This window comes from Rissa tridactyla, chromosome 3 (assembly GCF_028500815.1).
Source record: "Rissa tridactyla isolate bRisTri1 chromosome 3, bRisTri1.patW.cur.20221130, whole genome shotgun sequence".
NCBI lineage: Eukaryota > Metazoa > Chordata > Aves > Charadriiformes > Laridae > Rissa > Rissa tridactyla.
This window is the reverse complement of record NC_071468.1, coordinates 99439683-99451731: the sequence shown is the minus strand read 5'-3', so window position 1 is coordinate 99451731 and position 12049 is coordinate 99439683. Positions and strand designations below refer to the sequence as shown.

At 47.0% G+C, this 12049-nt stretch overlaps 1 protein-coding gene across 3 annotated transcripts; it reads left to right on the top strand.

The window, feature by feature from the left end:
• The first annotated feature begins 2497 nt into the window (after positions 1 to 2497).
• On the top strand, positions 2498 to 11851 carry BAG2 (BAG cochaperone 2). Of its 3 annotated transcripts, XM_054196551.1 has the most exons (4): positions 2498 to 2758; positions 9425 to 9529; positions 10566 to 11000; positions 11481 to 11851. In XM_054196551.1, the coding sequence occupies exons 1-3, from the start codon at positions 2500 to 2502 to the stop codon at positions 10964 to 10966; spliced, it is 765 nt and encodes a 254-aa protein (XP_054052526.1). In that variant the 5' UTR covers positions 2498 to 2499; the 3' UTR covers positions 10967 to 11000; positions 11481 to 11851. The 3 variants fall into 3 exon arrangements, with proteins under 3 accessions (XP_054052526.1, XP_054052525.1, XP_054052527.1); XM_054196550.1 differs by lacking the exon at positions 11481 to 11851 and having other exon boundaries at positions 10566 to 11422; XM_054196552.1 differs by lacking the exon at positions 11481 to 11851 and having other exon boundaries at positions 9420 to 9529; positions 10566 to 11422.
• The last annotated feature ends 198 nt before the right edge of the window (positions 11852 to 12049 follow it).

Below are 12049 nucleotides of genomic sequence, written 5' to 3'. Positions count from 1 at the left end.
CACAGGCAGTAATGTTGAGGCTTGTCCTCAAAGACCATTTTTGCTTATAAACCTGTGTTTTGGTTCCAGGGTTTGTGCTATTCTCACTTCTAGGGTAAAATGACATTTTGCTGCTAAAAAGGGTAAGTCTCATATGGGATATGTTTGGACACAGCTACAGCTGTTCTGTGCCTGTGGTTCATTGCAGCTTCTACCTGCGTGGAATTAAAACCCTGTGCAAGGAAAAAAATGTTCATAGCTGTGCAGCTATTTTGATTTCTGCTTTTTAAACCCAATCTATTTGATACTTAATAAATTGGCTTGGGAAGAATAGAAGGATCCTAGGAAAAAAAATGGTTGCAAAACTGCGTGTCCTGGCTACAAATGGTTTCTGCTTGGGGTGGGAAGCGGTTTTTAATTATCTTCTACAAAGACCGTAGAGAGATGGATGGAACAATTGTTCAAATGAAGTTATTTCCATGAGCTCACAGGCAATGAGCCTTACTTATCCAACTACATAAAACAAAACTCGGGCAATTAATTTAACGAGAGCATTTGGGACATGATATCATTCTGAGTGGACGAGCCTGAGAAAACAGCTATTTTGAATCACAGCGGGATAAGTGTACAAAACAGTATCCCTGTGCAACAGAATCCCTCTTCGCTGGGTGCCAAAAATTGGTCTGTTAGAGACATGGGTATTTGCCCAAACCTGGACTTTTGGGATAAGCAAATTCCTTTTTAAATACTCACTGTAGAGGCAAGTGAAGCCTATGTGTGACTTCAATTGCCGGAACCAACGCTTCCAGCAGGAACCTGAAGCATGAGAGATTCTGTGTGAGTTGTTGGCGCAGTTAGTACGGTGGGCACTTGCGAGAGAGAAGGTACTACTTCGTATGGTCAAATTAAATACAATCTTGGAACAAGTAATTACCAGATGTAGATCCGCTACCTTGGCTACCATGAAATAGATAGATATATTTTTTCTTCCTGGCATAGAAAGAGAACATTGAGCACTTTTCAGTAAACCTTTTTGTATCGTGGACAGTGACAGCTGGTGGAACAACTTCTTTTCTGCAGGTGGTCAGGGGTGTCTTACAGTTGGCACCAGTAAGATGTGTGATCAGTGGCAATATCTCAAGTATCTTAGTTTTAGGAATTCTGTTCAGGTTCCGCTTACAGTAAGGGCTGTCTCTGGCTTAACTTTTCTCCAAATTTTCTCACCCCTCAAACAGGCTTATGGATCTTTAAAGCGTTTCTTGTTTTCCTCCTCCTATTTCTTGCGTTTTCAGATGTTTCAGCTTTGTAGCTCACTTTTTGAATAGCTTTATATAAAAATAACAGTGGGGTGGTGGTGGGACTGCTTGCTTGCTTTAATGAAAGAGCAAACCAATGAACCAGCCACACAGAACGTTTCTGGAAGGCACATCCTCATACTAGCTGCTACCACCTCGAACTGAGTTAATACAGATATTGAAAAACTTGTTCCTCTTCCCTTAGTGTCTGGTTTACACGGAATCACAGAATGGTAGGGGGTTGGAAGGGACCTTCAGAGGTCATCTAGTCCAACCTCCCTGCCAAAGCAGGTTCACCTAGAGCAGGCTGGGTTCGAATATCTCCAGAGAAGGAGACTCCGCAACCTCTCTGGGCAGCCTGTTCCAGGGCTCTGGAACCCTCAAAGGAAAGTTTTTCCTCATGTTCCTGTGTTCCAGCTTGTGCCCCTTGTCCTGTTGCTGGGCTCCGCTGAAGAGCCTGGCCCCATCCTATTGACACCCAGCCTTTAGATATTGATAAGCATTGATGAGATCCCCTCTCAGTCTTCTCTTCTCCAGGCCAAACAGACCCGGGTCTCTCAGCCTTTCCTCATATGAGAGGTGGTTCCTTCCCTTGATCTTTGTAGCCCTCCACTGCACTCTCCCCAGTAGTCCCCTGTCTTTCTTGAACTGGGGAGCCTAGAACTGGACACAGTACTCCAGATGTGTCCTCACCGGGCCCGATTAAAGGGGGAAGATGACCTCCCTCCGCGTGCTGGCCACGATCTTCTTAAATGTGCCCCAGGAGACCATGGGCCTTCTCGACCACAAGGGCTCCCTCATGGTCAACCTGTTGTCCACCAGGCCTCCCAGATCCTTCACTGCAGAGCCGCTTTCCAACAGGTCAACTCCTAATCTGAGGTACTTCTGGCTGGTCCAGGTTTTGCTGGGACGGGGGACAGTACATGGGGTCTCCCCGCGGCCCAGAAAGGTCTTGGGGGGCAGCAGAGGCGCCGTACGGCGCCTCTGCTGCCCCCCAAGAGCTTTCTGGGCCGCGGGGAGACCCCGAGGTGTCAGGAACGACTTGTCACCCGTGGGTTTAATCCCCCCCCGGGTGTCACCACCCTGATGACTCCGGCCTGCCACCACCGCGGCCTCCCCTCACCCCCCACCCCACCCGGAGGCGGGAAGCCGTGAGGCGGCGGTCCTGGCGCGGAGGCGGGGTGTCCTCAGGCGTCCGGGGAAGGGGCGGGCTCCTTCTTTGGCCATGAGCGAGTTGCCGGCATTCGGCCGCCGCCTGCGGGACGCGGGGAGGGAGCGGCCGCAGCCGCAGCGAGGATCCGCCGCCGGCAGCGGGCGGGTGCTATGGCCCAGGCCAAGATCAGCGCCAAGGCCAGTGAGGCGGCGGCGCAGCAGCAGCAGCAGCAGCAATCCGGCGGGCAGCTCCGAGGCCGCTTCTACCGCTCCACCTCCATGGCGGACCGCTCCAGCCGCCTCCTCGAGAACCTGGACCAGCTGGAGCTCAGGTGGGACCCCGGGGGGAGAAGGGGCCGCGGCCCGGCGCTGAGGGGACCGGGCAGCCGCCGAGCCGGTGGCTCCTCAGGGCGGGAGGGGAAGGGAAGGGCGCTGGGGTGAGGCTTCCTGAGGTAACCGAGGGAGGAGGGATTCCCCCTTCGTCGGGGGGCGAGCTTAAAAATGGCAGCTGCTGCGCTGAGGCGAAGTAGCGTGGCCTGGAAAGAGGTGAAAAGAGGAATATGGGGCGCATTAAAAAGAGCGTGGCCAGCAGGTGGAGGGAGGTCATCTTCCCTCCTCTGCTCTGCCCTGGTGAGGCCGCACCTGGAGTACTGTGTCCAGGTCTGGGCTCCCCGGTTCAAGAAGGACAGGGAACTACTGGAGAGAGTCCAGTGGAGGGCTGCAAAGGTGCTTAAGGGAACGGAGCAGCTCTGTCATGAGGAAAGGCTGAGAGACCTGGGTCTGTTCAGGCTGGAGAAGAAAAGACTGAGAGGGGATCTCATCAATGCTTATAAATACCTAAAGTGTGGGTGTCAAGAGGATGGGGCCAGACGCTTCTCAGTGGTGCCCAGTGACAGGACAAGGGGCAACAGGCACAAGCTGGAACACAGGAAATTCTGTCTGAACATGAGGAGGAACTTTACTTTGAGGGTGGCAGAGCACTGGAACAGGCTGCCCAGAGAGGTTGCGGAGTCTCCTTCTCTGGAGATATTCGAACCCAACCTGCTCTAGGTGACCCTGCTGTGGCAGGGAGTTTGGACTAGATGATCTCTGAAGGTCCCTTCCAACCCCTACTATTCTGTGAACGTATGAAAATAGACATTATTCAGGGAAAGCGCAAAAGACTTTTTTACGTTTGTTGACCTTTTCGGTGCGGGGAGTCCTTAGCGAAGAGGGGATGGTGGTTGCTGGTGGGGCAACAGTGACATGGCGTGTACAAACTTCATGGTGGATGGTGTCTGTTGTCCTGCACAGTAGCCCCATATCCCCTCTCCCGCATCTCTTGGGCAGGTGGTTCATAAGAAGGTGCAGGAAAGCTGTGGGTAAAATCTGGTGTCGTTCGGGCTCTGGAGGCTCTTGGAAGCCTTTAAGCCGCAGTGCTGAATGCTGAAGCATGAGGCTTCGTGTCTCACACACCTCCCTTTGCACTTACTGGTCCAACTATGGATGTTCTTGTTACCCATGTTTATGTCCACCTCCTCTCTGAAGGGTAATAAACCATGTAACTATAACGTGAATAGCATTGCGTTCGGCAGCTTAGGTGTGTTTTTCCCAAGTAATTGCGAATATGATGTGTATTTCATCGTTGCACCAAGACGTGTCCCATCTCCTCCTGCTGCTTGGTGTTCCCCAGAGAATCCCATTTGATTTTTTTCCCAATTCGGCCGCATGAGAGATGATTCCTTGCCTTTAATCAACTTCTTTGTCCTCTCAACTCTGCCTAATTACACGGTGTCCTTTCTGAGGTGGATGGATGTGTGGGGTGCCGTGGGTGTACTACTGATTCACCTCCTGCTGGTACTGTTTCAACACGCCCTTTCCTTCATTACAGCTGCATATTGATCAGCAGCTTTCACAGAACCACCCAGAATGTTTCTAGGACTTTCCTGTAATTAAAAGAGCTCTGTGGGATATAGGAGTTGTGTTTTCCCCTTTCTGCCTGTATTACTTTGCATTATTCAGGAGTGGACTTTGTGTGCCTTTATATTAGCCTTTCACTTAGCTTGATTAAATCTCCTTGAAGTCCTTCGCAGACTTCTCTCAATTTGACTAAACAAAATCACTGTCTGCAAACAAGTCTCGCTGCTCACATCGAGGTCTAATGCATGAATGTATAATCACAAAATGAGCATCAGAATATGCAAAAATGTGTTTTAAATTTGCTGAGCAACTCTGAAACAAAGCAGACAGTTTGGTTAACCAGAAACTAAACCCCAAATTAAACTTCTCGGTTTGCTGTGGGCCTTTCAGACAGCCATAGTTCTAAATGTGGAACAGTTACGAAAAAAAAAAGAGTCAAACTAGTTTGATTAAAGTCGCTCAAGTCTTATTTATTTTCCATGCACAACTAATCAACGTGCCTCATTTCAAAGTTATTTGAATGATGGGAGGAAGAGCTTCCACACTTCTTCCTTCTCCAGCTGGTTTAGTTAGCTGTAGACCCTAATGTTGTAAATACAATAAGTGAAAATTTGTCAAAGTGAACTACAGGCTTTAATTAAACCCCTCGACAGTCCTCGGTTCTCAAGTTGTTTAAGGTCAGCTGAACCCCATGGCAACCCTCATCCCATCGGAAATGCTCTGGTTCAAACAGCCTTCCCTTTCCTCCCTTCCCTTATACCACTAGACCTGCTTTTCCAACAGTAACAGGGTATTTTTGTACCTCCCTGCTAGGTGTTTGTGGGGGGAGTTTTTTCTGTAGGGAAAGTGAGCAGAAAAGAGGGATTAATCTGGCTGCCGGGGTGCGAGCACCCTAGCAGGGGTGGCAAGGGGGACGGGTGGCACGTTTGTCCCTTGTAAGGGCTCGGACCCTGGTGTTGCCCTGGCTGCTGGCAAATGCCAAGACATCCCGGGAGCAGCTGGAAGCAGGACCAGAGTCTCTGTTTGTGAGTCACCATGTTCTGGTGGTTATGTTAAGTGAACACGCAGTGCTGGGTGTAATGATACATGAGATAAGTCAGACTCTTGCGGTTTTTTGTTTGGTTGGGTTTTTTTAAATCTTAATTTTTTGTACTTTTGCTCCTATTCTCCTTCGGAACAACCATGTTCCCCCACATATTTGTATGTTCATGGGACCGCTCACCCGAGAAGGGAAGCTCAGTTTAAGCAGCTGAGGATGCTGGAGTGAAACCTCCTGCCTTGTCTCCGTCCAGTGTGCTCAGCTCCGTTTCAGGAAAAAAGCTGCACCGTCTTCAGATGTTTCTTATTTCCTTTGAAAACTTATCTGCACCTCCAGCACACAAGCTTTAATAGTGAGCTATTTAAGTCAATGAGTAGTTTAAAGGACGGAGTTATTGCAGCTGTCATAAGAAAGCGGGTATCGAGTTTCTCATCTGGAAACAAAAGCACAGGCTGGTCCACCTGTTCCGCGGGGGAATGCTCTGCTCATGTCAATGGTATGTAGGAAAGAAAGGCACTGCGCAGCTAATCGCTCCGGACCAGGAAAAATCAGAAGTAAGGAATGTTTTTTTAGTCTTAGGTAATGGATGGAATATTTAGTTGATGTTCAAAGTGACAAATACAGTCCAAGTTAACATATGATTGGATGTTTTCATCTCTTAGAAAAAGACCATACTGCTGCATCGAGATGATTGATAATTGGGCATTAATATGAGTTTTGTGTTCTCTTTTCCTTGCCTTCTGTTCTTTGGTTGGTTGGTTTTTTGAGGCTTGGACTGTGTTTCCACCCTTTTCCACATCAGTCACCTCTGCTAGAGGTTTATCTCTTCCAATCTTTTCTTTTTTTTTTGTCCCCCACCCCAAGAAAGCCAAAGATTTACACAAACCTGTGACTTTAAAGCACATTTTAGGACTGAAGTTACAAGAGCTGACCACAAGGTGTGGACCTCTTGCGGAGAGTGAGGAGGGAAAGGAGTGCAGTCCCTGCCAGGGGGCCGAGGTCCCTCCCTGGTTGTGACCTGTGGGCCAGAGGAGCCAGCAGGACCCACCCCAGCTTGGGGGCAGGTGGCCACAGGCCTTGGTAGAAGCTGGAGAGATAAAGTAGGGTGCAGCTGTGCTGGGTATCTCACCCTGATAAAGCCCCCCTGCATCTTCTCTGGAGCACTAACTGTTTTCCTGAAGCAGGTGTGAGTGGTTTGCTTTTTTGGGGTTTTCCCCCCTGGAGTGCTGTTCTGAAATGATCCTGTCCCCTTGTTGTGACCTCCGTGGGATCCAGGTCCACAGCAGCGACAGCTGGCTGCTTCCTCTGTTCCCTTGTCTTGCCATTCCCCTACCTTCTGATCTCCTGCTCGCTGGCTGCTCCGGTGCTGCCTTTGTTGCCAGTGTGCTGTGTTATCACACTGTGCCTCCACCCTGCCCTCAAGAGGTCTCTGAAACCCGAGGAGTTTATTTTTTAGGGTTATTTAGCCCCATGTCACTGCTAATAATGGGTCAGGATGGAAATTTTTAGAAGGGATAGCAGCGGAGTGGGGGAATCCTGACATGCTGCTTCCCTGTCCCTTTGCCCCGGTGGCAGGAGCTGCTGTGCCTCCATGTGCCGTTACACAGTGCCAGGGTAGGTGCTCATTTTGACTGCCGTTTATGGAAGCAAATACACTAAAACTAAAATCCCAGTGGATTGTAGTTGCGTGACACCCAGTATTGCAGTTGAAAAAGTGGTTAAAATAATTCCCAAGAAACAACTATTGCAAATAAAATAGTTCTCAAGATTTGGTTATATGACTTTCTGTAAAACAATGTCAATCCAACTTCTAGCTGGTAAATTATAGGGGGGTTGGGTTTTTTTTTTCAGTATACAATCATTAATTCTGATCATTTGGCTTTTGGGTCCTACCAGTAGCTGGCATTTGGAAGCAGTGATGTTTCAGGCACTCTCTTTAGAATTGCACCAATTCAGGACACATCTCTGCAATGCAGTTTTTCCACATTCTTCACAGGACCCAGCAAAGCCTGTGGAAATCAGGGATTGTTCCATATATACCTATAGTTTTTAAGTTAGTACAACAATATGCCGAATCAGATTTAAAAACACTATTAAGATTGAAATTCTGCCCTTCCAAATTTTAATTTTAAGTTTTCCAGCGGTCACAATGCATTTTTTAAATTGTGAAAATACTAGTTTATTTTAAAAAGGCATGGTGAGGCATTTATGAAAATATTGCTAGACTTCCTAAATTACAAAGCGCAGACATCTGAAGTATGAAATGACTCCACCTGCCTCGTTGCTCTTACTAACCAGTCCAAAATAATAATTAAAAGTATTTGCTGTCGGCAAGAATTTGCATTGCATTAACTTTTCCCACTCCTCCTCAGAATGAACATTAAAGGCAAGGCCTGAAGCTTGTGCTTTCACTGCCTAAATTAGGCTAAATATTTTGTAAAACAGAACCATTTCATGATCAGGCTGCATGTGAAGTGTGGCTATTTATATCCCCAAATGCTCCCGTTCTGCCTTTTTTTTTGCCCTCCTTTTTCTTACTGCTGTTTTTCTGAAGCTACCTGCCCTCAGCCAGCCTTTGAGGAGGGAGCAGCAACATTACAGCAGTAATGTTGAAGAGTGCGGAGCATCTAAGAGACTTAACAATGTTTTGGTTTGTTTCCCCTCTTCTGGCCAGGTTTAATAAACATTTTGGGATAGATGGATTCCCGTGCTGCTTACAGCAGCTAGACCTCCCGAGCTGCACGTTGAAAGCATCTGAAACTGTCAGCCAGGTTCACGTGATATTCCGCTTTTCTGTGGGCTCTGGGAATGCAGAGTTGACGTTTTTTTGCGCAACTCTTGCAGCCGGTTGCAGCTTGGCAAATCCTCTACAAGCCCCTACCCTCAAGCCTCCAAGGGCAAAGCCAAGGCAGGGGGGATGTTTCCCTCTTGTCCCCAGTCTCCAGGGTAGACAGTTCCCAGATGTGCTTTTCCAGATGACTCAGCTGAATGCAAAAGCCCCCTCCTTAAACCCATGGTGGGGAATAAGACATAGAATCATAGAATGGTTTAGATTGGAAGGGACCTTAAAGATCATCTAGTTCCAACTCCCCTGCCATGGGGAGGGACACCTCCCACTAGGTCAGGCTGCTCAAAGCCCCATGAACTAAGGAACTGGACCCTGATTTCTATTATGGCGTTTTCACATTGCCCATGGCCAGATGGGTCTGCCCCTGTGAGCTTCAGCACAGTGAACAGGACTGGAGTAGGGGTCCTGTTTCGGGAGAAACCAAGTTTCCTGCTTCCCTGGAAGCCCAGAAATAGGAGCTGCTCCCACAGAAGCTTCCTTCCCATGTGAATCACAGCGAGCATCGCTCCATGGAAAACACCAGTGACCATGGGGGCAGGCGGTCCAGCATCTTCTCCCAGCCACCAAGGCACGCCAGGGGAGGCCTTGTCACGTTAATAAAAGTGTGTGAGCTTTGTCCCTCTCGTCTGTTTTTTTCTCCTCGTGAAAGGGGTCATTTGGCTTCGAGGCAGCGTTTGAATTTTCCAGAACGTTTGTTGCTTCGTAGGTGGGTGGCAGTGGTTCTGTGCTGCTGGCCTGGGAGCGGTGGGTAAGCCGGCCCTCCTTGCTGCAGCCTTCACCCCCAAGTTCCCTGATGGGGACTGGGTCAGTTTCTCTTCTAGTTAAGCAGCTGATAATAATTGCCAATTAGCTACAGGACTTCTGCTATGGGGCTGTAGTACTGTCAGGCTCTGAATATCCAGACTAACCGCGGAGTAGGATCGAACAGTACTGTTGGTAAAATAAAAGATCTAAGTCTGATCGAATTACTGTTGTTTTGGGGTTTGTTTTTTTTCCCCCATTTGTTTGTGTTTTTAAATTACATTGAGTCTGGAAAAGTGAAGTTAAGATATGGGAGAATGTCATAAAATCAGAGAGTCTGGCTCACGGATAATTAAGAACTGACTGTACTTCTTAAGCTGGAGTTTAAAGAAACACTTCTTGGCAGCTATATAGGTGAACAGCTATTTTATTATTTAAACATCTTGTTTGGTTCAACCATGGGCAGGGTAGAGGCTTTCCGTGACGCAGCATCTGCTATGGAACAAGAGAAAGAAATCCTGCTAGAAATGATCCACAATATACAGAACAGCCAGGACATGAGGCACATCAGTGAAGGTGAGAAACTGCTTTGCTGTAACGCCTGCAACTGACCCAAAGTCAAAACAGCCCATTCCATAGGGAGCAGCTCCGTTTGCTTGCTCCTGCTGGTAAAGGTATGGGCATTGGAGCCAGCTAAGGTTACTGAAGGGCCATCCATTACCCTGGGATCCCCTTTTTCTTGACTGCGTAAATTCACATGTTCTTCAGCTGGATGGCCTGCCATGACTGTCACTACTGCGTATGTGACAGCCCATACTTGGTTCACCAGTTTATTTTCAAAATCGGGGTTAACATAGCTCAGCTGAGGGAGAGAAGTTGATGATGATGATTAAATATAGTTGAAAAACCAGCATTCTAATGGCTTTGACTGCTGGACAGGCATGAGTGCTACAAAGCGTACTGCCTGCAAAAACCTGATGATTAAGATCATTGTCATGATTGTACGATATATGGCTTTCAATATATTCCCTGAATCTGTACGTTTTATAATAGGAGCTTTAAATTGCTGGCTCGTTGGCTCTTTAAGACTCTACATGTCAAATATGTTGTGTTGTATTTTAGGAAAAGACACAGGTTTTCAGAAAATAGAAAACCATATTTTTCATGGCCTCTAATTGCATCTGGTAGTCTGAAATCAGTTTTCTCTTTATGGCCTTCTGGGTACAGACTAAATCTCTCCCTTACAGAGGCACGGAAGGTCCTTAATGTGCCTGTTCTGTTAATGAACAATGTTCCTGATAATAGTGTATGCTTTGCTTTAATGTGACGCAGCAACATTGTCTCAGCCGCGGAAGAGCATTGCTTACATTTTTAATAGAGCTTAATGCCACATTTCAAATCAGAAGACGCTGGCTTCTGTGAAATAAGTAGGATTTATGCAAATGCAAAAAAAAAATAATTTCTGGCCCCTGGAAATCTTGCTGATTGTCACTTACTTAAAAAAACAGCCTTGTTTATTGCAAAGTGGTAGGAGTTTGATTGTTTTGATGATGTTATCTGCACAGGAAACTATTTGCCTGTAACTTAGAATACTTTCTTGTTTTCGATTTAGGTGAGAGAGAAGAACTTAATTTGACTGCTAATCGTCTGATGGGCCGAACCCTCACTGTGGAGGTTTCTGTAGAAACCATCCGAAACGCCCAGCAGCAGGAATCCCTACAGCATGCCACCAAGATGATCGATGAAATTGTCAATAAACTTCTAGATGATTTGGAAGACGCCAAAATCCGCTTAATGTCGCTTTACGGTGCGTGCACATCTGACGTGCCGGCAGGACCCATCGATCAGAAATTTCAGTCCGTGGTAATCGGCTGTGCCATTGAGGATCAGAAGAAAATCAAAAGGCGGCTAGAGACTCTGCTCAGAAACTTAGAAAATTCTGAAAAATCGATCACGTTGCTGGAGCACCAGAAATCCTCTGTCAGACAGTCTTGCAACAGCAAACAGGATTAAACTACCCTCCTGGATACTTCTGGCAAATCGCAGGGTGAGCAAACCTCCATAAAAAGCACACAGAAGCTAAGAAAAAAAAATTTCTCTGTACAAGCACATGCGTATATGCGAATGCACGCGCATCCAAGTATCTTTGATTGCGAGGTGCGAGCATTTAGTGGGTTTTGGTAGCATTGGCATTTTCTTTTGGCAATAATGAACGCTATCAGGACTTCCCCTGATACTGCTTGTTGTAATTGTGCTTCTGCTGAACTGTCAGACACCGTCAAAATCTAGCCTTTCCTCCATTCTCCTGGGTTTTGTTTTTTTTTAAGACTAAAGTTGTTTTGTCATGTAGTGAGATTTCAGCTTTTCTCTGCTGTATCCATAGCGTGTGAACCAGACTTAGGGGGACAAAAACCAAATCGTGGCAATAAATCAAAAACATGAATAAACTGTGTATTTTCATAAACAACACACTGTCATACTCATTACCATTTATCATTTTTAATAATTTGTCACTATTCATAAGCAGGTCACAATACTTCCAAGAGACAGACATACCTCCAGGTCGTAACTGCGGACGTGGAAAGTGACGCATCCATCCAAAGGTGACAACCCAGGCTAGAAATGAGCTCCAGCTCTGGCAAAGCCCCCTCCCTCGCCTGCCCCGTGAACCACCCTGCCTCCCACCATCTAGCTGTAGTTTGAGGTTGCTGTGTATTTTTTTTTTCAAAGATAATATAATAAAGGGGAATTGTATTTTATCAGCTGCTGCTCTGCAGATTTGCTTTGTGTCATCATCTGTGAAGCACCAGAGCAAAACAGTTGGATTCTCAACTGGCAGGTACTATAGTTGTTTCTTGGGTAGGATGATAGTACGCTCTTTAAGTTTAACATTCCTTGTGTGAGTGGGTTTTTTTAATTTTTTTTTTTCCTCTTCCACCCTCTCACTCCTAATTTCTGCTTATTATTGCCGTGCTTTGTGGCTGCGGGTCAGAAGTTGCATGTTTTAGGGTAAGCCTGGAATTCTGCAACCCCCTCCCCGCACCGCCTGTCAGTCTTGCTCTGTTCCACCAAGGGTGGTGGTCACAGAGGGGAGCG

Bases quoted from the DNA above. Each gene is read 5' to 3' on its own strand.
- BAG2 (XM_054196551.1), top strand. From the start codon at position 2,500: ATGAGCGAGTTGCCGGCATTCGGCCGCCGCCTGCGGGACGCGGGGAGG. The intron at 2,759-9,424 runs GTGGGACCCCGG...TGGGCAGGGTAG, and splicing joins CTGGACCAGCTGGAGCTCAG to AGGCTTTCCGTGACGCAGCA. The intron at 9,530-10,565 runs GTGAGAAACTGC...TTTTCGATTTAG, and splicing joins CATGAGGCACATCAGTGAAG to GTGAGAGAGAAGAACTTAAT.